General features: G+C 40.9%; 1 protein-coding gene across 1 annotated transcript in view; it reads left to right on the forward strand.

Annotated features, from left to right (window-relative positions):
* The window catches only part of LOC120757086 (probable cation-transporting ATPase 13A4), a 36,111-nt gene that overhangs the window by 8,172 nt on the left and 3,191 nt on the right, over positions 1 to 24,748 (forward strand). The window contains exons 3-27 of the mRNA XM_040074184.1: positions 1,542 to 1,676; positions 3,892 to 3,962; positions 4,055 to 4,135; positions 4,981 to 5,050; positions 5,865 to 5,999; positions 6,416 to 6,488; positions 7,132 to 7,263; positions 8,454 to 8,624; positions 9,069 to 9,226; positions 10,676 to 10,864; positions 11,176 to 11,237; positions 11,964 to 12,114; positions 12,685 to 12,771; positions 13,450 to 13,603; positions 14,181 to 14,292; positions 15,860 to 15,984; positions 16,812 to 16,975; positions 17,966 to 18,088; positions 18,714 to 18,793; positions 19,581 to 19,623; positions 20,207 to 20,316; positions 21,123 to 21,219; positions 21,956 to 22,028; positions 23,260 to 23,434; positions 23,861 to 24,069. Coding sequence (XP_039930118.1) covers positions 1,542 to 1,676; positions 3,892 to 3,962; positions 4,055 to 4,135; positions 4,981 to 5,050; positions 5,865 to 5,999; positions 6,416 to 6,488; positions 7,132 to 7,263; positions 8,454 to 8,624; positions 9,069 to 9,226; positions 10,676 to 10,864; positions 11,176 to 11,237; positions 11,964 to 12,114; positions 12,685 to 12,771; positions 13,450 to 13,603; positions 14,181 to 14,292; positions 15,860 to 15,984; positions 16,812 to 16,975; positions 17,966 to 18,088; positions 18,714 to 18,793; positions 19,581 to 19,623; positions 20,207 to 20,316; positions 21,123 to 21,219; positions 21,956 to 22,028; positions 23,260 to 23,434; positions 23,861 to 24,069 — 2,980 coding nt within the window. The remainder of the gene's footprint in view (positions 1 to 1,541; positions 1,677 to 3,891; positions 3,963 to 4,054; positions 4,136 to 4,980; positions 5,051 to 5,864; positions 6,000 to 6,415; positions 6,489 to 7,131; positions 7,264 to 8,453; positions 8,625 to 9,068; positions 9,227 to 10,675; positions 10,865 to 11,175; positions 11,238 to 11,963; positions 12,115 to 12,684; positions 12,772 to 13,449; positions 13,604 to 14,180; positions 14,293 to 15,859; positions 15,985 to 16,811; positions 16,976 to 17,965; positions 18,089 to 18,713; positions 18,794 to 19,580; positions 19,624 to 20,206; positions 20,317 to 21,122; positions 21,220 to 21,955; positions 22,029 to 23,259; positions 23,435 to 23,860; positions 24,070 to 24,748) is intronic.

The following is a 24,748-nucleotide window of genomic DNA, read 5'->3' on the forward strand; positions in this document are numbered from 1 at the left end:
TTCTTAAATGAGCAGAGCAGTTTGCAGTTAAAATCCCAGGTTTGGAAAGCCACAGATCTGCCTGTTGAATACTTTATAATGAAGCAATCTGCATCCTAATAGTCTGGGGTATGTTTTTTCTTTTATCAAAAACATCATATTAGGCTTAATATCCTTTTTTAATCTTCAATTCAGTTTGCATTTTTGATTACTTATTCTTGTGTGTAATTTTAAAAAGATGTGCCATGCCAAGCACTTTTCAAACAAATGAGTTTTTAAATGAGCCTTTGTGTAACTAAGCAGGAATTGAATCATATTGTATGTTCTTGTTATCAAGGAGCTTTCTCAAATATGCTCTGGGTGTTTGAAAATTTAAGATTTCCTTCCTGATTCTTTGTGTTAAAATGACAGTTTTGTTTTGTTTTGCTACATTCTGATTATATCAGTTCTCAAATGTGATGGCTACTGCTAATGAGGATACAAGTAATTTCATCAGCATGATCCTTGGAATTATGTCTTGCTTCACATAAACCCTTAATTCTTAAGTCATCATTATCTCTGCATTTGCAATATAAGAGCCTATTAACTCATTTTTGTTATTGAATTTTGATTCACTTTAGTTCAAATGATGAACACCTGTGTTATTCACTGGTTCCCATCTCAATCTGCATCCCAATATCTACTCATTCTGGAATCTAAATTAAAGATATCAGAAAATAAATGTTATTCTACTCAAAAGACCAGTTTAAGAAGAAAAACAGGCAAATAAGATATGTAAACATTATTAAAGTCCTTTTTTTTTTAACACTTAAATTATTCCAAAGCACTTATATTTTGTACAAAAATCTTTTTTACTCTTCCCTTTTCCAATTAAATTTTCATAACTGCAAAACTGCTCACACACAAAATGTAAGTCAGTCTCAAAGTTGGCCTTAAGGTATGCAGTTCAGTGTTTGGGACTGCAATTTAGCATGAGGCTACTCACTACAGTAGTTGCTCTAATCTCTCAAGACTAACAACATTTGTTGTCAGGCAGTTCTAATGTTCAATTTACTTTATAAAAAAATGGGAAGGTCATGAACTCAGTTTGTGGTAAAAGCTTATCTAAGGTGCTATAAGTGCTGACATACTTCTTCCAATGAAGTGTTAACTCAGGAGTGACTGTGTAAAGGTACTGGCACTAAACATCCATTTTGCAGCACAGTGCTGTGTTCCTTTTGATCTTCCCTTTACAGCACGGTCACTGCATCTCAGACTGTCCTGTGCTGTTTGCCTGTTCTAGATCTTGACCTGGGTGTTCACATTCCATCCTTATCAGCCAAACACACCAGACCTGTGGTCAATGAAGTATTTGCAGTACTCACATTTTGACAGGACAGTGGTTCTGTTCCTATTCTAATGATTTTTCTTTAAGTCACAAGGGTTGGGAGGCTTCTGTTGATTAATCCTTAAAAAAAGCCAGAGCAGTGCTCTAGAAAGTCTACTGTAACCATTGACTCCAAGGTGAAAGTGAGTTTGGTCTGTGGGGCAAATTGTGACACTTCTCTTCTGTACTCACTTAGGATGATTTTCGGATTTATTCTCGTAAGACTGTGACATGGATCTCTGTGTCTGCCTTTATCAAAAGTAGACCAGATTATCCAGCCACTGAGGAGGACTCAATCTTCAGCAAAGCCATACTGAAGCCAAGTTTGCATGTAAGTAAAGTATTCCCTGCAGCATCTGGGAGATGATGGCAAATCTCAGCCATGCTTTGTGGAGTGAAAATGACCTGTGAAACACATCCAGCTAAGTATCTTGCATATTGAGGAGCACAGTGAACTGTGGAAAAAGAAGAGAACTGTACTTGGTGGTAGTTTCCTCTGTAAGAAACCTCTCTTTTTCTGAGGGGGATTATGAAATGAGAATTCCCACTATTTATGACAGAAAACCTATGTTATACGTAGGAGAGCTTCAGGAGATGGGTTGGCAGTGGTGAATCAGAGTTTAAAATAAATAAATAAATAAATAAATAAATAAATAAATAAATAAATAAATAAATAGAATTCCTGCCATAGGAATCAGGGAATTTAGGGATGACTGTGTGTCTGAAAGGAGACTGTGCAGAACTGAACGCAGCTGCCCCAGTAACCTGAAAACAGGGATGAATGCAGCTGATGGGGAATAAAACAGAAAAGTGCCTGAGCTACAGCAGCGTTTCCAGAAATGTTTCATCAACACATTTTGCTTCCTTGCCTTTGTATGCACCAATTTGTTCTTTAAAGTGCATTTGCTGGAGTCAAGTTAACAGGAGACACTATTAACTTTTCTTGCAAAAATGTATCCTAGTCTTTGCCAGTTCCATAGATTTGAGATCCCGGTGAGACACTGGGGAGAAGGTCGACAATGGATTGATCCAAGCAGATCTCCATGTCCCTCATGAGCTGAGTAAATGTAATTATCCCATGTCTAAAACATGTACCAGACAGTTCAGTTATGTGCTTTGCTTGGCATTACATGTTGAGTTTGTGTGAGCAGTAGGATTGCAAAATGACACATTTGCTAGTATCTGGCTCTTGATTATAGATACTAGAGCACTGAAAAGAGCTATTTTCCCTTTCAGGAAATAAATTTCTAACTTAATAGAATTTCTTTTTTATATCTACAACAATTTTTAGTAAATATTTTCAATATAAACCTGACTTTAGCTGAGCAAAGCTGTTGATATTTCTGCTGTGGACATATATTAGTGTACCTGGGAGAGTTTAGTGCCAACTAGTTTAATCAACTGGCACAATATGAAGAAAAAAACCCCTAAATATAGCCTCAAATAATAGGCCCTTTGAACATCACTTTCATATCAATCAAAGCATCTAGATAGAAAAGACCAGATTTCAAAAGCAGCGAAGATAGAACAGTTCAATTATCCCCTAGCAATTCAAAAGCCCCTACTTACAAGTCAATCATAGAGTGTTTTTGCCATATAAGGTGCCTAAGTCCACTGGGTTCTGTGTAGTGCCCAAGAGCTGTCCAAGGACCTCTTCCAACAGAGAGCTGAGCCCCTTACATCCCACTCCAGGTTTTAGCGTTGCATATATTGCAGCTCCTACTGCATAAAATCCTAACTTCAGACCTCTTGTTAAGTTAATGACTGTGGTTATAGCTCCATTTTGAGTCAGTGGATGAGCTGAGTCTAGATTTCATTGGCCCATAATAATTCTTATTGAGCTGGGTAGGGAGAGTTCCCTGGAGCTGACTTCTTTATCACTCGTGTGTACAGGTGTATAGCCCTGCCTTCTGCCAGCTGATAGGAAGTGCCATTATCTCTAATAGACTTTGTTATTGTTGTGCAGGACAGGACAGACTCCTCTTGCAAGTTATAAATGACAGCGTGTGTTCCTAATGGATAACTGCTCTGCAAGGGCTTAGCATTAGCAGTGACTCAGTATCCTGGGATGGCCTTTCTTGTCTGCTGGCACGTCTGTTTAGCTGAAGGACTCAGCACTATGCTTGGAAATGGCCCAAAGCCCCCTGCTTTCTCCAAAACCAGACAGAAGACAGGGGAGTTGTTGGCTGAATACAGGCTTTTTCAGATACTTGTGTCTCCACCATGGCATCAGTGATCTCTTACATTCATTCTGTGAGATCGGAGTAAAGATTATTCCTTTCTTCACAAAGAACACTGCTTTGTACTTGCTTGACCTAAAGATCTGTAAAGCTTACTGGAACCTGCACTGAGCTGGGGATCCCCATCTATAGTTCAACTAGGGGATCAGTGTATGCAATCCTGTCTTCTCTCCCTTCTTGTCCCCATAAAATTTCCTTTATCTCTACCTGACCCCCGTGAGGATGCCTAGCTGAGCTCTGTGAGCAAGTCTCAGAGTATTTTTTTTGCTGTGTTGCATGTTTTGTTGTCCCTGTTTTGTTTTCTAGGTGAAAACTATCCAAGTACAAAAAATCCGCTATGTCTGGAATATCTATGCAAAAGAGTTCCAGAAAGTTGGGTGAGTTCACTGCACTGGTTGTGCAAGTCTCTGAAGAAGTCAAGTGTCTTTGTGAATAATGTCCTAAGGAAAACACTCCCTTTCTATTTTAGAGTCCTAGAAGACCACTACAGTTGCTCGGCTATACATGATAAATTTGGTTCTGGTCTCACCTGCAATGAACAGAATGTCAGGTACACATTTTAAAACATGAACACTCAACATATGGACTTCAAAGATATGTAAATTCCTTCTGTTGGTGCACTTCCCAGGAGTTTTTTGTGTACTTAATAATATGCACATAATTTTAGATGAAACAGTCATGCATGGAAATATTGAATGAAAGGGGCTAGAGAATGTTGTTTATTCCTTGTCAAAGTTTTTGAAGTGTCTCTATTCATCACTGTTGTTCTCAATCAGAAAATGACTATGTCTGGTAACAAACTTGAAGCAGTTCTTATTTGGAGCAAGAGAAAATCTCTGTGAAAGAGTGCAGATAAGTTGTGTGTTTGCTTCTACACTGGGGTTCCAAATTGACTAGTTCTGGTCATTTAACTTATTCTTATAAATTACTGTATTATTAAGCAAGTTACAGAACATGTATTTATGAAACTGCTAAATAGAGAAGTTATCTTCTGTTGATTGAATACTAAAAATCCAGCTCCTGACCTTAGCTCATGTCAAATCTTACATTCAAATCACTCTTAATTTTTTGCAAAATTATTTGGGTTTGGATCATTTAGTTTTAGATGCAGAATTCCTTTGTTTATGGTGTCTCAAAGTAATTTTTGTGTGACGGAAACATTTGCCTAGTAAATTGTGTTACATCTCTTGTCTGCATAAGTAAATGACACTGGTACAGCCATCTTTTCTGACATAAGCACTGTAAAAACATTTAATTTTTTTTTCTTGAAGAAATATCCTCCCAGCCTTTAAACTGGGATTGAAAGAGGCTCTCAGGACTACAGAAATCTTCATTTTTTTGAGCGAGTGACATTGTCACTATTTTGTCTGAGTGATGTATCTCTATCCCGTACAGGAGAGTTATATGTGGGCCAAACACTATTAATGTTCCAGTGATCCCTATTTGGAAACTACTCATCAAAGAGGTTAAGCATTTCTGTTGCTTTTGTTCTAAGCTGCTTGGGAGGCCATGTGTGCATGCAATTGATTCTACATCTGATTTAGCTTCCTACTACTCACTCTTCAAGCACATTTCTTTCTCAAATCCTATTGGAAAGGTGTTCCATGAAATCATCATAAATTCGTTCACTCTGCCTTGTTCCCTGTGCTCCATGCCCATGCCTGTGTGTCTGCTTGGTATTTCTGTGTATCTCTGTCCTGGGAGCTCATTCTATTTGCCTTCTGAGGGCCGCTGAAGGTTTCCAAGCTGCACTGGAAGTCAAACCTTCCAGACAAGGGCTGTCTCTTAATCAAGAGTGGTTAAGTGAACAGCAGTACCTGGTACATGCCTACAGCTGCAGAGAGATCCAATGAGTTCATGATTTTGGGCACAGCACCACACGAAGCACCAATATCTCTTTCAGACTGGAACAACCTATATGTGGCCTAAACAGGGTGTTTGTGGTGGTGTGCTTATGGTATGGGAGCTCCATGCTCACAGCACAATCTGCTCTTCTCTCACCTTTGTTACTTTTTTTGTAAGAAGCAAACAAAATGAGGATTGGGCTGAGTCATTCTCATCCCAAATAATATCCTATTGGTCTATATTATTTGACCTTTCTGTCAGATGAAGATGGTCTGATCTGATTAAAGTGACTGCTAACAAAATTACAAAGGTGTCAGAAGTCACAATACTTAAAGTCTCTTCTTTCAGACCTTTCCCAACAGGTTGGACTGTCTAGATACATGGGGGCCATTTAAATGTGGCCAGCTCTTTACTATTGCTGTCTCTCCAAACAGGTCCTAAATCCATTTTACGTGTTCCAGCTGTTCAGTGTATGTCTGTGGTTTGCTGAAGATTACATGGAGTATGCCACTGCCATCATAATCATGTCTCTCCTCTCAATATTTTTGACTGTGTATGATCTTAGAAAGGTGAGACACCTCACGTTTTCCACAAGGCAGATTTATTTCTAATGTCTGGGAAAGGTCAACCTGTTACAACATGTACACAGTGCTACGAGACTTACTCAGAGGTTTGGGCTTGTGACATTCTGTAGTAGCAGGTGCAATGGCCTGGCCTCCTAGTCATCACAATCTCTATGTGGTACCTTATCCACATCCTCCCTTCCCCATTCCAGTGCTTCACTTTGTAACATTTTGTTATGCTCTCAGTAATTAGGGTGGGGAATTTCTTTCTCTGTGTGGTTGTATAGTTCCTGGTAGAGGCGGAACCCAGTTTCTGAAGGCTCTCATAACTACAAATAACAAAAGAAAATAATTGTTAGTGGACAAATTGCATCATGTAAGTAAGATGTAACACATTTTGTGTGTTCTTCTTTAATTTATAGCAATCCATTAAACTGCACAGACTGGTTGAGTCTCATAACAACGTCATGGTCACTGTCTGCAGAAATAAGGAAGGTGACTCCTCTATGCTTCTTTTTTCAATGTGTTTTATTTCTATTGCAATTTATATCAAACCCAAGCATATATAATAATAGTTTTATTCCAAAGTGGTTTTCCTCTTCTGTTTCTCAGCTCAGTTAACTCACTTCTGCACATCGAGTTAATTTGACTTAGAAATATGTTGTGGCACATCAAACATTAATAGTTGAGTGCAGCCTTAGCAGAAAATTGTCAGAAAAATTAAGTAGTTTTTCTTATAGCAGCGTTGACATAGTCAACAACATGCCCATTAAATGGCTGTGAGTCCACCTAATTGCTCCATGCAAAGTCTGTTCATTGTCAAGGTATCTAGAGCACAAACCAAAGAGATGAAGTCAAATAAAGAAATATAGATCCAAGGCTTATCAGTTAGGTCGGTGCCTTGGAGTAATAATCATTGGTTAGGCTCCTGGGTAGATAAGGAAGAATTCTACAGATGGAACTTATGCCTAGGCTTTTCTTAAGTATTGGAGGTTATATACTTGGGTCTTACTGCGGCACTTTGTTTATCAGCCATTATAAAGAATTCTATTCAGCGAATACTTCCTTGTATTTTTTTCCCCCTTGTTACAGAGAAATATATGAAGAACACAAAACTTGCATTACTTGTCACTTTCAGGTTTCCAGGAGCTGCAATCACACCATCTTGTTCCTGGAGATATGCTGATTTTGAAAGAGGGCAAAACCCTTTTGCCTTGTGATGCCATCCTGGTCAGCGGGCAGTGCACTGTAAATGAAAGCATGCTGACAGGTACAGCTCATCCCTCCTAGGTTTGCCACCTGAACCCCCATGGCTTCAGCCAGTGACACAGGACAGACTGTGTTATCATGTACATTCCTTTCTGTGAGACAGTCCATAGCTGGCCAAGAAGGGGATTCTTTCAGTTTGATATCATAGAGTTTGAATTGTTGTCAATTGTCTAAACAGACAATATGGACTTTAGGAAGGGCAGTTTATCATTTTCTACCATCCTGGGGTTCAGCATTTAGGAAGAGGTGATCTGATTAGAAGGGAGAGAGTGGACAGTGGAGTGAGAAAGACAGAAGAAAATGGATATGAAGCAAAGTTGTTCCTAGACAGGGCCCATAGTCCACTCTAGCTGCAGGGGTTTCTGTCACTCACTGGATGTCTCATTGCTGCAACATCTCTAACCTGTTGAGTGTCTGTCTAGCCCTCCAGACACTTAGCCTCACATTCCTGTGAATGCAGTGAAGGACACACCAGGTAGGAGAGGTCACTGGAAAGCAGGATTTTTGGTGCAGGAGGAGGTCACAGTTCTATTTCTTGTTTGTTGTTGTTGTTTGTTTGTTTGTTTGTTTGTTTTAGTTTGGTCTTGGTCTGAATCAAACTGAAACTGATAGTTCTGAAATTTCATATAAATGAGAAATTCCAGAAACACCTTTCATTTAGAAAATGTCAGCTGTCACAAAATATTTCTTCTTCACCTTAGTGTCTGCTGGGACATAAATAAGGTATTTTTCTCCTGTCAAGCACTGAGCTAAAGGCCCTCCTTTTTACCTGAGAGGAAAAATAAGGAATATCATGTTCCCATCTGCTTGAGGGAATGTGTAGTGACTGCACAGGAGATTCAAATTAGGTAAACAACTTGTGGCCATTCAAAAGCAGTCATGCAACACCAGTTCAAGCCTCTTTTCAAGTCTCCACATCTACAGCTAGGGTTTGGAGTCCTTGGACTGCTTTCAGTTCTCAGACTTACACGAAGTTGCTGTACTGATGCAAAGGAAAACTCTTCTCTGGCAGTCTGTTTGCTAGGCTTTGAGCTCTATTCACTGAAAATGTCAAAATAGAAAAGTAAAATTGCTGTAAACTGTTTTCTCTAGTAAATACTCACCACCAAGATGTCTAGGTACCTATTTGAAAGTCAGCAGGCTGTTATTAAGTATACTGCAGTTTTCCTCATCTGAGCTAATCTTCCCTAGGAGAAAGTATTCCAGTAACAAAGACCCACCTACCCCAAGCTGATAATTTCAAGCCCTGGAGAATGTACTGTGCAGAGGATTACAAAAAACATGTCCTCTTCTGTGGAACAGAGGTCATCCAGACCAAGGCAGATGACAGAGGAGTAGTGAAAGCTGTGGTGCTGCGGATTGGTCAGTCAACATTTGAGTTCATTTTTCCTTCCATGATTTTTCTCACTGAAACAGTCTGAGAATGTATCAAATCACATTAAGTTAAAGGCACTAATCCATATTTACAACAGACAGATAGAGAATCATTATCCTGGGCTGGGCTAAGTTACTATGCATTGTTTCTTTTTGTTTGGCATAACTTCTACAAAAACTGCCAGGATATAATTATGAAAAAGAATATTGTTATATTGCTTTGCTTCTAAGACACTGAAAAAATCCTTCCCCCTTAAACAAAATCCCCTCTTTACTATATTCTGCAGATAAGGTCACATATACTAAAATGAAACACCTGGGCCTTCTTTCTTAGGCTGTAGAAACTATGAATAATTTTGAAGTCCCCCATTCTTTGCAGAGAATTGTTTTGAAATATTTTCCGCTTGGAATGATTTTGAATTGTCTGTCCAGGTTTCAACACAGCCAAGGGGGATCTGGTGCGGTCCATCCTCTACCCTAAGCCCGTGAACTTCAAGCTGTACAGAGATGCCCTCCGGTTCCTCATGTGCCTCATAGCATTTGCAGCCATTGGAATGATCTACACAGTGTGTGTATTTGCACTTAATGGGGTGAGTTACCAAATTCAGGAGAAATGTGGAACAGTTCACTCCTTCTCATACATCAGCTTATCAATGTGAGAAGAGTTGTAGACTATAAACAGTAGTTCTGCAAATTTTAAAGCCTAACTGATTTAGAACTTCAGAAGCTTTCAAGAAATCATTTCATGCTATGATAATTATCTACCAATGTAAAGTCCAAGTCATGGGTTGCATGGTTGATTCTGTAATTCATCTTTGAATAATTTTTATCCTGGGGAATAATCTACAATCAGTTGGCTCAGAAGATTATTTCTCCTTAGGATATCAAAGAAAGTGTGTTTAAGAACTTATTCTTGTGTCTGCTTTGCAGTTGTGGGTTTTTTTTTTTTTTTTTTTTTTTTTTTTTTTAAATTTAACTTCCCCATTATAATATGTAAAATACTTGTTGATGCTATCTCAGTCGCTGAAATTGTCTTGTCAGTCTTCTAAGACTGAATCACAGGATGTACTCAGTGCTTTCTCTTCTGTGAGGGTTTAGCTAAAGGTGGGTGGAAAGCACTTCATTGTAACATAAAATAGATACAAAATATCATCAAACTGGTGTGTTCTGGCGTCTGAGACAATATCATGGAGAACCAGAACATGATGGAAATTCAGCACATCAAATGCAGCATGATTTGTGGTCCAAGTCCCAAGCTCAGAATTAGTCACAGAAGACCTCATGATGGTTTTCAACTGTTTCTGAACTGCAAATCTGATTTAGTTTGCAGTGTCTCAGTCCTAGGACCCCACTTTGAAAAGTTTTCGGTTCTTTAGCATTCATATCAACTGCCCAGAGTAACGGTGCCCACACTCAGCATCCTGGCAGTCACTTTTACACTGACCTCTAAGCTCCCAAATTACAGACTGCTTTTACAAATGTAACTGTTACTTCCACATCTTTTCCTGCAGGCAAAACCAATTTTCTTTCACAACTCCTAGAACATAAGGTCAGAAGAAATCATTAGCTCATGCATTCTGCCATCATTTTCAGCGCCATCCCATGTGTCTCACCTGTCTCCTTAGCATGGAGTCCAGAGCTGTGCCTGTAGGCATTTGGATGAATGCCCGTATAAATAGCAGGTTCCTGTGTGCTGTGTCATGGGAAAATGGGATTGACTGAGGGTGCAAGGATCTAGCTGGCATGTTTGAGCATGTGTTTTGGAGGAGGCTGTGAACTGTACTTGGCAGGTTTGTTTGCATGGAGAACGGGTGAAGGCCTGGAGGCTGCTCTTTAGCTGTGTTGAGGCTTTAAAGCCTCTGGTTAAATTAAGCCTAATAATTTCTTATGGAGATGAGTATGGGATAGACCATGGGCAGAAAAGTGTACAGCCCGGGGCACCTGCAGGGGAGGGGAGGAGGGATGAAGAGGGCTACACCCAGTGCAAGCAGCTCTCCTTGCCACTCTCTTCCTGATAACTGTCCTTGTTATTATGTCAGGAGGAGGCAGGAGAAGTGGTGAAGAAGGCTTTGGATGTTATCACTATTGCTGTTCCACCAGCTCTGCCAGCTGCCTTGACAACAGGAATCATTTACACCCAACAGAGGTTGAAGAAAAAGGGCATCTTTTGCATCAGCCCACAGAGGATCAACATATGTGGGCAGCTGAACCTTGTCTGCTTCGACAAAGTAATGGCTGTGTGCTGGTTATGCCCTCGTTGGTAATGGGAGCCATTGGGTGGGAGGCTGGGGTTTGATTGAGCATTTCCATTGTATTTTAGAAACACAATGACCCGCGCTGTGCACTTAAGTTCTTGGTGTCTGAACAGAAGCTGTGGCAAATTCTTTTTTTTCTTGGAATCTAGGAATTTTCTGGCAGCCCTTTTGCTCTGCACCTTCCTGGTATTTTCTGGACAGTAACTTCTTAAAATAAGTGTTGCTTTTTATTCCTATTGGAGCTCTCATGTGGGAATTTAATTTAAATGTACATTTTAACCTAGACTGGCACCTTAACAGAAGATGGCCTGGATCTTTGGGGCTTTCTGCCCTGTGAAAGAAGCTGGTAAGGCTCCTTGATATGCCAATGACATCAAAATTTGTTGGGGTAGTGATTGGGTTTTTCTACTAGACAAAGGACCAAATCTGAAAGACAGTTATTGTTAAATAGTTAAGCACGTTCCCCATGTTTAGATTTTAAATTTTATTTCTATATCCTCTGGAGAATGAATTGTTTGCCTTATCCCAGGAGTCCTGCTCCACATGAAAAGATGCAGCCATTGTTGGCCCGGATTTGGAACATCATGTCTGGGCAGACTGTGTTCAGTAAACAGGCTGGGTTAGATCTAATAACTTCAGTGTAACCCCAACCCTTTATGAAAGGAAGTCACTCTTACCCACAAGACTGACACTCTGTTCTTTCAGTGGCCTTGATTTTGCCCATTGACCTTTCCAGAAATGTGCATACTCATAATTGCTCAAACTTATATCAGCTTCAGAACTCAAAGAATCTTTGCACAAACCTCAAGGAAATATTTTGTAATAATCTGTTCCTCTCTTCATCTCACTGGACTCCCTAACTAGGCATAACACACCTGGTTTGAGCATGTGTATTCCAGCGTGGAGAGGTGCATGAAGAGCAGTTCATGGGGGAGGACAAGTCCCCAGAACATGCATGTGATCTGGTCTCAGGGTGGGACTTTAACTGTGCCCAATTTAGGACTTCTTTCCTGTTAGTCTTATGTTGTTTGGTGTTCTCTGAGAGTAATGTTTACATTCTCTTTTGCTTCAGCTTTCAGGATATCCACAGTTTCCCTGCAGACCATGGCCTACCTTGGGGCCCGGTGTTCAAAGCACTGGCAGTTTGTCATTCACTAATTGTTTGGGAGGGCAAGATCCAAGGAGACCCACTGGATGTGAAAATGTTCGAGGCCACAGGCTGGGTAAATCTGTGATTTGTTGTTATGCAAACAGTAGGAAGATCACCGTGCCATCTCAGGTTTAGCCAGACACCTGTCAAAGTTTTGAAAAATTCAGGAATTCTGTTAACTAACTCCTGTGAAACAGGGATAATTGAGTTTCTTTTGACCCCAAAAATATTTTTGGTCCTCACAATTATGTTGTGATGATAAAAAAATCCAGATGATTTGTGGAATACTTCAAGAACAGAGCTTTCTTCATTAATACAAATGTTTGTGTATTACTTTCTCATTTTTATTTAAGTGTGTTGTAATGAATAAAGGATTTATTGTCAGTGAGAGGACATAGTTTATTTGCTGTACAAGGGCAAAGCATTGTCTTAGTGAACCTGGTGAGGCTTTCTATTTGATTGCCAAGAGAGGCAGTGGATTTTCCATTACTGGAAGTTTTTATTTTGACATCAGACAGACCCCTCCCAGGAATGAATAAGATACTTTTTTTAGCGGCAAGGAAATGGTCTAAATAGATCCTTGAGGTTCCTTTCAGCTATACTGCTGTTGCAGTCTGAAATATTTTTTTCTCTCAATATACAGGTGATAGATGATTCCAGCGGACACCAGATTGAAGGTCAAGGATCCACAAATGCCACAGTTGTTAGACCTGGACTTAAAGCCACCACTGTAAGTTATTTGCAAGTTTCACATCCATGATCAAGTTATACTGTCAATGTAAGGGTTGCCTTTCAGTATAAGAAAGCCTGGGTGTCCTTGTCCAAGAGAGCTCTTCCCCACTTTCCTGTACTGCCTGCATGGAGATTGCCTTGCTCTGTCTGATTGCAGATGCCTGGGGAAGCTTGCTGCTCACGCCAGAAACAGGGGGATGCTGGATTAGAGATTGTCCAGCTCAGAGGTTTGCCTGTCCTTGTGGCTTGAGACTCTGTCTGAACTCAGCTGAGTGGGGAATGCAGTGGAGTCTGGTGGCTGATGTCAGACCCTTACTGGAGGCATACACTTGGGGACAGTGGGACAGTGAATGTCACCAGCTCTCTGATGACCATTTTTCCTTTGCAAGACCAGTGTAACACCTAACAGAGTCTTACTGAAGAAAGAGGACTAGTAAATTCCTATCAGTAAATTACATTGAGTAGTCTGTCAGTGAATTTTCCTACTGCTTAAGCTAAATATTTCTGCACAAATTTAATCTCATCTTTATGTACTAGTCATTTCTATCTAAGTGTGACAAATTTGCCCATTATACATAGCTAGCTTCTTACGGTGGCCCAAAAGACAGACCTAAAAATCTTTGGCCTGAGTTTAAAATCTTTTCTAGAGTGTGTAATCCACTTGCTTTTCTCCTAGGCCCCAGTGGAAGGAATTATCATTTTACATCAGTTCCCATTTTCCTCAGCCTTGCAAAGAATGTCTGTCATTGCCCAGGAAATTGGTGGGGATCCACAGGCCTTCGTAAAAGGGGCTCCTGAAATCGTAGCCATGCTGTGTAGAGCAGAAACAGGTAACAAACATTTATAAATGCATCCTAGAAACAGATATGTATAAGTGACTTTGGATGGTACAATGAAATTTCTGTCTAAGACTTTATACTAAAGCCAGAAAAGTGTCTCTGTTGTATTCCAAGTCTACAGCTAAACTCTCACACAGCTCTTCTCAACAAAGAAGGATTTTGAGAGAGATAAGAGATGAAGGTAACTACCAACTCCTGCACAAGGTGTAGAGTCTCTGGCAGAATAGATGTTTGGAAAAGTTGTCTACAGATCTGCCCCCCCTCAAAAAAAGTTGGGTTTTTTTCTCCAAACCTTGGGAGGGCAGCTTGAGAAGCACAGGTCCTTCATGACACTCTGGGAGAAGTAAGTCTTTGCAGTTTAGGACCTGAGTTCAGAATAATAAAGGAGAGGCGAAGATTTTCTTATTGAACAAAATTAAATTCAGCTCCTTTCTTTGATGTGCTTAGCCTATCAGCAGACTCCAGGTCTCCAGGTCCTCTGGGACCTAAACCTTCCCTGCTCCAAGGCTTCCTTTTATTAGAAAGCAGTTAAATGCTGTGATAAACTGTCTTTTCCTCTTTTGCACAGTCCCATCAAACTTTGAAAGCAAGCTCCTGCTCTACACAGCACAGGGCTTTCGGGTCATTGGACTGGCCTGTAAATCTCTGCAGGCAGGGAAGCCACCTGCTGACCTAACAAGGTAAGCCACAGAATACTGCTTCTGGCCACGTTCAGCCATGGGCCAGGGGGGCCTCACAAAGCACCATCACCGCATCGCCCCTGCCAAGAGGAGGGTCAGAGAAGAGAGTTTTGTTAGATTCAGGCCAGATGGAATCTGATTTAAATCTGGATATATGTCTGGGAATAGATACAGGGCACTCCTATAGCACATGCACAGAATCCTTGCACATTTCTTAATTTTCTCAACTCTGGATTAACATGGGAAGCATAATTGTGTTACACTCTGAAGACCAGTGCATGTCCCCGTTCATTCCATCCTTTACACTAGTCTCCTTGCAGATTTACCCATGATTTCAGTTGAAGAGAAGTCTTTCCAAAATTTTTTTATTATGGAGACTCTTCAATTAAGCAAAGGCAGCAGATTACCTCCATTACTGTTCTCCAGGCCAGGATCATCAAACTATCTTTCGCTGTTGTGTTGGTCCAGTCATTTAACTTTTTAGCTTGTTTAGTTTCTAAGCAAATTTTCAGCAAACTCTTCTATTATTCTCATGGTATTAGTTTTTCACAAGCCTCACAAAAGAACACTTGCACACAAATTCATATAGTTTTTTCCCAAATCCCTTTTGCTTTTGCCTGTGATACTCCAGAAGCACCACTTCTGAAATACCTGCAGTTACTGAGTGACTGCTGTCCTCTCTCTTTACTAGCTGCAGGTCCTAATCCAGGTGAGGCTCACTTGCTTTTTCACAGGGTTTTTTGCTTTGCTGAAGGGGCCGATGACACTGAGGCAGAGTGCAAGTGGTTACGTAACTCTTGTGACAAGTGTCATAACAGACCTGTCCAACCCAATGAGCAAATGTGTGTGAAATGGCCCAAATTTTCCAGTTGTGTATGCAGTTACAGCATGTGTGATGTTTATGCTGCCAGGAGAAAGGAGAAAGCTGCTGGTCAAACACAAGATCTGCTGTGAAAGCAGTGACTGTTCAGGTACCACCTGACTCAGCAACTCTGACTGCCGTGCAAGTGTTTGGCATCTCCTTGGTGTCTAAAATAAGTGCTTGAAAGCTTTTCTTCTTTCCACATTCTTCAGAGTTGACCTGTGTCCCTGAGAGACTTCTAGTTCATGAGTCAGGGATGGGGTGTCTACTAAATTCTGTTCTCAACTGCACATGTTCAACTGTAAAAAAGCAATAGCACAGGTGAAAAGAAAAATGTAGGGAAAACAGAATTGGAGTTGACACAGGCTGTTTCGCGTAGGTCCAACTGTCAAGAGGAGCAGACACATTAGCTAAGGTGTGTTTCTTTTTTGTACAGTCCTCAAATGAGAAGGTCTAATGTGCAGGAACTTTCCAAATCAAACCAGCACAGTTTGGGAATCCTGCAGGAAATTTGGGGTTCTGGTTCTGAATTAGCACTGCTAATTCACAAAAGACAGACATCCTGGGACTGCAGAAAACAGACAAATTATTTTAATTCTTTTGAGTTAGGTGGGATGGTTGATAGTTATAACTGGTTATCACCAAATCCAATGTGATAAAGGTAAAATAAATACTTAAATCTGTCTGTTTCTTTTTGATTGTTAGGGAGGAGGTAGAATCTGATCTGACATTCCTGGGTCTGCTGATAATGGAGAATCGATTAAAGAGGGAGACAAAACCTGTTCTGGAAGAGCTCAGTGCTGCCCGCATCAGGAGTGTTATGGTCACAGGTATCTGAAAAAGGTGGATTATTTTTGTGGCCACTGGCCCACACAGGGTGTCCACCAATGTTTAAATGAAAAGTCTACTGTTGTCAACCCCACTGGTAGGAAGGCATGGATATTTAAGCCAAGGAGCATCTGTGTTTCAATCATGACATAGGGTGAACCATGTCCTCCTTGGCCAGGATGTGCCTGATTCTAATAAAGGCATGTCATGGAAGATCCCTTTTTATAGGGCCTCCTGAAGTGAGCAGAAGAAATGGAATGTGCATGCTTAGGACAAATCTCCAAATATTTTGACATCTGTAACTCGTGCCTACCAGTGGCATGACTTTATCCCTTTTTTTTTTTTTCTTTAAGGGCTATTCTTTTCAAATCCAAACCAGGGCTTGGATAAAACCCCCCAATTTTTTCCATAGACTTGGGCCTCATCCCTTTCAGCCCACATACACCGAAGCCAATCAATGAGAATCAGGGATAGCAGCAGCAACTTTACACTGAAGCCTCTTTTTTTTTTTTTTTTTTTTTTTTTTTTTTTTGTCTAAAACAAATAATCTAGGAGCACATTCCCCATATGAATTTCTTCAAGCTGAATATGAAAATACTTTATGTCCATATCAAAATGTTTCTTTTCCAAATGAAAATATGTTTAATGATTGAGACAAGCCTTATCTGCGAAGTTTTAATCTTTATCAAAAGTTTAAAAGTTACGCACAGATGCTGAAATCTTACTGATTCTTCTGGATATATTTGAAAGCTCAGAATTCAGGCAAATGAAAAAAAACCAATCCCTCACTGCAGTCATTTTTAGATAACACTTCCTTTGATTTTTGTAGGGGACAACATTCAGACAGCTATAACAGTTGCCAGAAATGCTGGCATGATTGCTCCAACACACAGAGTGATTCTTGTGGAAGCAGACAAAGTGCCTGGATCTTTTTCAGCATCTATAACCTGGAAATCCCTAGAAGAAAACAAAATTGAAGATTACAGAAGCCTGGTGAGCCTATCAGAAGCAGGTTTTGTACAGCAGGAAAGCAAGCTAAGATGGAATGCTTTAAATAAGGAGAAGGATTATGCTGGTATAACAGAGAACTTCCATTTGCCATCATAATATGTGCTAGAAGAGTGTTTATGAGGAGAGGATCTTTATAAAAATGTGCTCCTGTAGAGCTTACTTCCTTGCATATTATCCTGTGGACACATTTTTGCTAACTGCCTAGCTGGGTTTGAGGCCAGCTTTGCATAAATCCCAGAAAGAGTTGTCTCTAGCCCTCATGCTTAGCTGATGCCAGTTTAAATGCTTCCTTTCCCTGCAAGATAAATTTGATGGTATAGATGTGAACTTAAAATCTGTGGAGCTGTGTTGAACAAACCAGCCCTGTTCAAGCAGGTAGAGTGTTAGCACTTTCCCATACCTGCAGAATCAAAACATGATCCACTCTTGGGAAATTGCATGTACACAGTGAATCATAGGCAAGCCAGGATAAGAAATTTATTTCATCAAGCATCTCCACAGAGAAGCAGGGACAAAGACCAGTTACTTTCTCCCTGAAGAGTTAGTCTGAAGGTACTGACCCTTCTCTGGGAAGTAGAGAGTCAGGCAGATGGTGGGAATATCTGCAGGGGCTCTTGAGCCACTGCACCAAGACTTCCTTAGATGTGGTGCCCATCTGCTGTCTCTAGTCCCTCTCATTTCCAGTGCAGCCCACCAGATTGGCATTGTTGCATGAATTCTACCAAATGCAACAATCCATTTGATAGAACTCATGCAACGAACACCCAGTGAACATTGAAATTATTGGTGTTATATGCCTCAATCCCTTTACAAATCCAAGCAAGGGCAATGGGCCTTGAATCCAAGTCTCCCAGAGCCTTCAAAAGCACCCTCCCCATGGTATGCCCTTTACTTTGTCCGTAGTAGTGTCTGTGTAAACTCAAGTAGTTTTTGATGGCCTGGACACAGCACTCATTCTGTCTCATTTTATAGGTGGATGACAGTCAGACTGAGCCAGGAGTCAGGCTGGCATTGGGATCAGGCCAGTACCATTTTGCCATGAGTGGAAAATCTTACCAAATTGTAGCACAGCATTTCAGGCATTTACTTCCAAAGGTAAGATCTGGATAATTTGAGTAGCCTTGCTGTTCAGGAGATATGAATTGTCCCAGTAGAATTAGCTGAAGAGACGTGTATCAGGACATCTGGGAACAAACATAACCATGAAATACTTATAGGCTGGATGAATCTCTGATAATATATGGGGAAGGATCTGAAAATCCTTGTATTTTTCTCTGCATGTGAGAGGAGCAGGCATGCCTTAAGGTGTGAGGACATGATTTAAAACATCCGTGCCTCTATTCCTACCTATTCCCCAGCACTGACTCTGACCTCTTTTGGAGAAGAGGAGAAAACGTAATATTACTCATGGTGCAATTCAGCATAGCTTGTCTGTTCCATGGACAGAATAATCTCATGAATTCTCTTCTTATAACTCCCTGCCTGGCAATCTGTGTTCATCAGGTAACTCAGATGGCATATCAGGCCTCTTGTCCTTATTGTCATTGTTACTTTTTCAAAATATTGATTAAGATCCCCTTTATCCTTGATCATCAGCCTTTCTTGCTTCAGAGTCTATAACCAGTTGTTCATAAATGTGATATTTGGCAATATTAATTCCAATTATTGCTGAAATTACTTCAAGTGTTTTAAAAATTATTTCCTATTTTTCTCCTTATAGCTCTTGCTGAATGGAACAGTTTTTGCTAGAATGTCTCCTAGTCAGAAATCCAGCCTTGTAGAAGAGTTTCAGAAGCTGGAGTAAGTTCCTAATGAATTTGAAAGTGTTTGTTGAATTTTCAGGCTTGAAAAGAGTCTAGGAAGATCTAGATTTTGTCTAGCATAGAATTTAATGGAACAGCACAAAACCAAAACTTCCACACATCTGCAAGTTGGCAATTAAATTCCAAAAGACTGTTAAAAAAGAGACACTGAACTCCATGCTGGCTTGGCAACCTGTCAAAGATCAAATGCTTCCATGCTCCTGGCTTTTGTTTGTTCATATCATCCTTCATTTTTACTCCTCTCTGGGCCTAAAGGATTGACACTTTTCTCCCCAAGATTTTTTAAGAATCTCTCCCAGCACTGCATCTTCTCTGAGCTGGCTGGCTGTTTTCTGTGCTACTGCTGGCTCAGTATGATGGGTTAGGAAATGTGGCAGGGCAGTCTGGATTGTTCAGAGTCACAGTGGGATAGATTTTTATATATATATACACACACACACACACACACACACACACACATATATATATATATATATTCCTGAGTCACTGGCATCTTGTTGTCTGTTGTTCAGCTGTTTCCCAAGTCTTTTGAAAACCCTCACCCTTACTTCATCCCAGGCCTTGTGCTAAAGCAAGGTGAGCTTTAGGCCTTTTCAGGTTATCAGCCTGGTGTGTGCAGTTGTGAGCACCTCAACTGTTCTGTCTGGCCAGACAGGTTTTAACTTTCCAGAAAGGCTTTTAACAAAAACCTTGCATGGCTTGCATAAATAACTTGCGTGGAGCGAACTCTGTTTCCTCACTTCCCTTATCACTTTATTTTGCAGTTACTTTGTGGGCATGTGTGGAGATGGAGCCAATGACTGTGGGGTAAGTGAAATTTTTTTACAGTATATTTTAAAAATGAGAAATTAATGCAATGCCAGTAGAATATTCCAAACTGAGCACATGCCAGAAATGAGAGTGTGCCACTTATTCACAGAGCAGCTCTACTATCACCAGCAGTGATTTAGGTCCCACTGTGTGGTCCTTACCATGCAAGAGCTGTCCTAGGAAGAGATTTTTGCAGTTTGTGATCTCAAAGACCAGTTCATTTTCCTTGCAAAAGCAACCAGAAGATTCTCCTGGGGGGAAGCAAGCAGAGAACCTATACTAGCTGCATAAAGTGTGGGAGCAAACAAGTGCTAAAAAAGGAGGCAGAGCCTAGCCTGTCTTCTGCAGCTGGGAGTGGATGGCTGTGGGGTCTGTGGAAAATGAACTTTGCCATGCTCTCATCCCCATTCTTTCCCTGGACTCGGCGTCTCACTGGAGGAGCCCCCAGGGTGGAGCACACCCAGGGAGTGAAGAGGGACTGCTGTCACAGAACACATCCAGTAATAAGGGGTCACTGCTTGGCTGACATGCAAGTTGCTGTGTCTTCCTAGTGAGCACTAAGGAGGAATGTGACTTTCAGGCTTTGAAAATGGCACACGCAGGGATATCACTGTCGGAGCAGGAGGCATCTGTGGCTTCACCTTTCACATCCCAAACGCCCAGCATAGCCTGTGTTCCAGAGCTAATCAGGTAAGCGTGGGGTTTTGTTTCCTATTTCATAAAGAAGAAAGTTCCCACTCCTCTCAAACATTAGGCTTGGGTGTTCCCATCGAGTCACAATATGCATATCTAGAGAAAAAGAAATGTCTTTGACCTTGAAATTGCCATTTGCCTAGTCCCTATCTGTAATTGCTTTAAGACACATTAATTATCACAAGAGGTGGACATTTACAGTTGAGTTTTATGTCATCAGAAGTACTTAAAATGCAAAAGAAATAACAAAATGAACAATGTTTCATAAAGCTGAATCAAATGTCCACCAGCCAACCTGTACACAAATTTTAGGTCCTACTTCTGATACCCTATGCTAATAAAATATGGCATCTGTTATGCCAGGATCCTGATTTTGCTTACTAGGACATTTGAGTAGCTAGGGAGAGAGCGTTATCGTGATTGGATATTATATGTTCACTGTGGGAGGAGAGGACTTGGTAGTTCTGAACTCACTGAGCAGCTGCTTGGCTTTGTAAGTTTTTCCTCGTACAGACTTATTACCTACACTATTAATGTCAGCAGAAAAAGTTGTTGGGGTAAATTGTAGTCTACAAAACACAGGTGACTGGAACCAAGCCCATTTCATCGAACAAGCTATCTGCAAGTAAAGATTTTTACTTTCATTTACATCAGATTTTATTTATTTCACCTCCCAGCAAGATATTGGTAGAGGCCTCCCTGCTTGTGAGACATGCCTTGTTTTTCAACAGCTTTTTGAGAGAACTGGCACCAGGAGCAGACCCATCACCTAATTGCTGTACTTTATTTATGCCTTCTCACAGGGAAGGCCGTGCTGCTCTTGTCACTTCCTTCTGCATGTTCAAGTACATGGCACTTTACAGCACAATTCAGTACCTTGGTGTTCTCCTGCTTTACTGGGTATGTATTGGGAGCGCATTGTCTGGAACTGGATAAGCTACTATTTCCTTGTAGGAAAAATAGGGCACAAAAGCCATGTGAAACTAGAGAAGGAGCTTTACCTTTACCTGAGCTGCAATCTTCTGTGCTGTGATCATATGGAGTGTGATCATGTCCTCCTATACCCTCAGCAGAAAACTGGCAAGATTCTTCCCATTAACTTCAGCCAGAGGGCTCAAGACCCAATCTGGGCAAAAAGAAAGCTGAGATACTGAATGGTGTTTTGGTTGAGGGCATATGTCTCTGAAAAGGAAGAATCTGGTGTAAGCATATGCTGTTACAATTTATTCAGTATTTAAAGCATGAATTAACTTGACAGTAAGCAAATCCCCTGGAGTGCCTTAAACCACTTTTGCATGGCTTTTTCCCAGATGGAGAGGGGGGCTTTGTGTTCAGAAGTAACCCAGCAGTGAGAAAGCAGTCTCTTCAAATATTCTTCTCTTTTATTGCCTGGAGTGAACTGAAAGTGTAGTTAGTCTGAACAATGTGCAAAATGAGAATATTCATCTCAGGCCCAATGGTGAGGAACCTATTGGCAGGGTGGTGAAATGTGTGGTCTCCTTATCTGCAGAGCAGCATTTCAGAACAAGCGGAGCAGTAGCTTCATGGATATAATACGGCTTTCTGGAGAGGATAAAAACATGCCCATGGCAAATGTCTGATTTGTGATTTTTTTTCTTTGTTTTCCTCTTTTCAGCAACTAAACTCCTTTGGGAATTACCAATTTTTGTTCCAAGATCTGGCTATTACCACTGTAATTGGTGTGACAAGTAAGCCCCTTAGTCATCCTATGTATTAATGACAGAATGATCTCAAATATTTTTCTCCTCCTTAGAAATGCATAATGCTACATACAGAAAGGAAGAAAATGAAGGCCAAGCTTCCTGCAGGATAAACATCCTCTGTGTAGAGTACAGAATGTTTAGATTAGTAGAAGAGGGGTCTTGTTTGAGAAAAGCCCTGAAGATGGGAAGTACTTAGTGGTGCATTTGCTGAGTGTGTAGGTTGTTTCTAACAGGGGTCCTATCTTTAGGTCCAAAGAGTAAGCCCACGCCTAGTGCAGTGGAAAATCTATTTGGGCATTTTCCTGTTGATTTAGGAAGGCAGGTTAAGAAGATACCTGACTCCATGCCCAAATGAAAAAGTAGGGATTAACTTTTTTGAGTCCAGCTCACATTTGAAGCTGTGTAGGCCAGAGCCCTGAAAGAAGAGAGAGGTGGAAATGAGGAAAAAAGAAATAAGAGATGTCAGACACTACAGAGCAGGGAGTTGTAAGCCAATGAGAGGGGAAACCAGTGCTGAGGCAGAAAAAAAAAGAAAATATTATTGAGACAGAATAAGTGCAGGGAGGGTTTTAGAGGCAGGAATGGCAAGGACAGGGCCATGAAAAGCATAGAGCAAAACCACATCCTGGTATGTTCAATCCTTGCTGGAACACAGACAACAGGAAAAGACTTTGATGAAATCAAGCCTATAAAGGTCAGCCACAATGCCACTGAGTGCCAAAAACTACATTGCTGCAAGTAGTTTATCTGGAATTGCATCAAAGCTTTGTGCACAGCTCTTTTACTCAAAGTCTGGATAACTTTATTAAATCTAAGAACAGAGGAAAACCTGTTGTGTCAGGTAATGTTGTCCTCCTCCATTTCAAATAACCAGCTATTAGGTGTTTAGTGCAGGAGGATGAACAGAACATTGCAGGACAGCAAAACTCCCAATCCACATCTGACAAGTGACAGAAAGAGAACGGAAGAGCATATGTTCATATTCTTGGGCCTGACAGTAGCCAAATAAAAAGCCAACATTTTATTTTTCAAAAATGCCTCATGATAATCAGATGACATTAGTTAACCTCTTCTGTGTCAAGACGATTTTTTAAGAAAACAACTCTGTGTTTTGTACTTGATACAATCTTTGTATGTTTTATTAAGAATATTGCAGACTGCAAAATCACTGCTTGTATTTTGGACACACCAATAAATACATTTGTGCATGTTTCAGTGAGTTTCACAGGTGCCTATCCAAAGCTGGTCCCCTACAGGCCTCCAAGCCAGCTCATCTCACCCCCATTGCTGCTCTCTGTTGTGCTTAACATCCTCTTCAGCCTCAGCATGCAGATCTTCGGGTTTGTGGTGGTCCAGGAGCAGCCTTGGTATTCCAAGACCAATATACACAGGTAGGACCCCTTTCTGGGACTCTGGATACCACAGGGCTGACCTAGTGGTGCTGGTCTGCGTGAAACTATTGATCAGCTTAACTGCAGTCCTGATGAGCAGCTGCAGCAGACCCTGTGCTGCCCAAGGGTACAAATACTTTAAACTGTGTTGTCTGAGGTCCCAAAGGTCTCCAGCAACCTGCCATGCACAGTTCATGTGGTGAGAATGCTTCTGCTGAGCACAGAGAGGAGGATTTGATTGCAGGAGGGACCAGGTTTGAGTTCAAGCTCTAGCAAGTTCAGCAAGCTCAACCAGTGGTGAGATTGAGGACATTGCCAATAACCTATATCATGGCTGTGAGAGAGGACTCCTGAAAGTTAGTCGTGGAAGCTGGGGGAAATAACCAGGACAATGATCATTCCCTGAGCAGTGTGACACTTTTTCAGTGCCTGCCTGTCAGTGGACAACCATGAGAAGAATTCATCCACCAGCCTGGGACTCCATGGGGTGAGAGATGGAGCCCATGAGCAAACAGACAATGGCTTCAAGAGCTATGAAAACACCACAGTGTGGCTGCTGAGCACCATCAATTGCCTCATTGTAGCACTAGTGTTTTCCAAGGGAAAGCCTTTCAGGCAACCCATCTACACCAACTGTAAGTATGGGGAGAGAAGAAATTACGTATAAGTCAGCTTGGGACAGTTCAATATGGAAAAAGTAAACTTGAACAAAGTTATGTCAGCCAAAAAATCAAGAGAAAGACTGTCATGTGAAGGTAAGATGAGCACTGCAGAAGGTGCAGTGGGTAATGGAAGAACTGTTCTTTTTCTCTTTGGTACAAATCCTATAGCATGCTCTTAGAAAATCTCTCTTCAGCTATATACATATTAATTGAAGAGTTAAAATAATGCTGCATGTTTCATGGCTTTGATATTTTGATATAGTAATAGTGAGGAGGGGACATTCCTTGTAGAGAGCAGAAAAGTGGGTCATCAGTCTCCCAGAGCAAGGCAATACACAAATGGGTGGGTGGAGGATGAAGTTCAGTGCTTGCCAGCTGGAGAGAAAATGAATTTATGCATCATTGGAACATTTGCCTACAGATGGAGAAGGTAATAGATTCTCCATTACTTAGACTCTTTAGATCCTGATCAAGAGCAAAGTCTTGACATCAGTGAAGTTGAAGGCAGAATTCGTAATCATATTAACAAGATCAAGACTACATCCTGGACATTTTTCTGAATCACAGGATATACTGTGATCAGAGAGAGACTCATTGGAAGGCTGTAAAGCTTCTCAGGTGTAAAAGGTCAAATCAAATGTTCAAAATATCC

This window comes from Hirundo rustica, chromosome 10, assembly GCF_015227805.2.
Source record: "Hirundo rustica isolate bHirRus1 chromosome 10, bHirRus1.pri.v3, whole genome shotgun sequence".
Taxonomy (NCBI): Eukaryota; Metazoa; Chordata; class Aves; order Passeriformes; family Hirundinidae; genus Hirundo; species Hirundo rustica.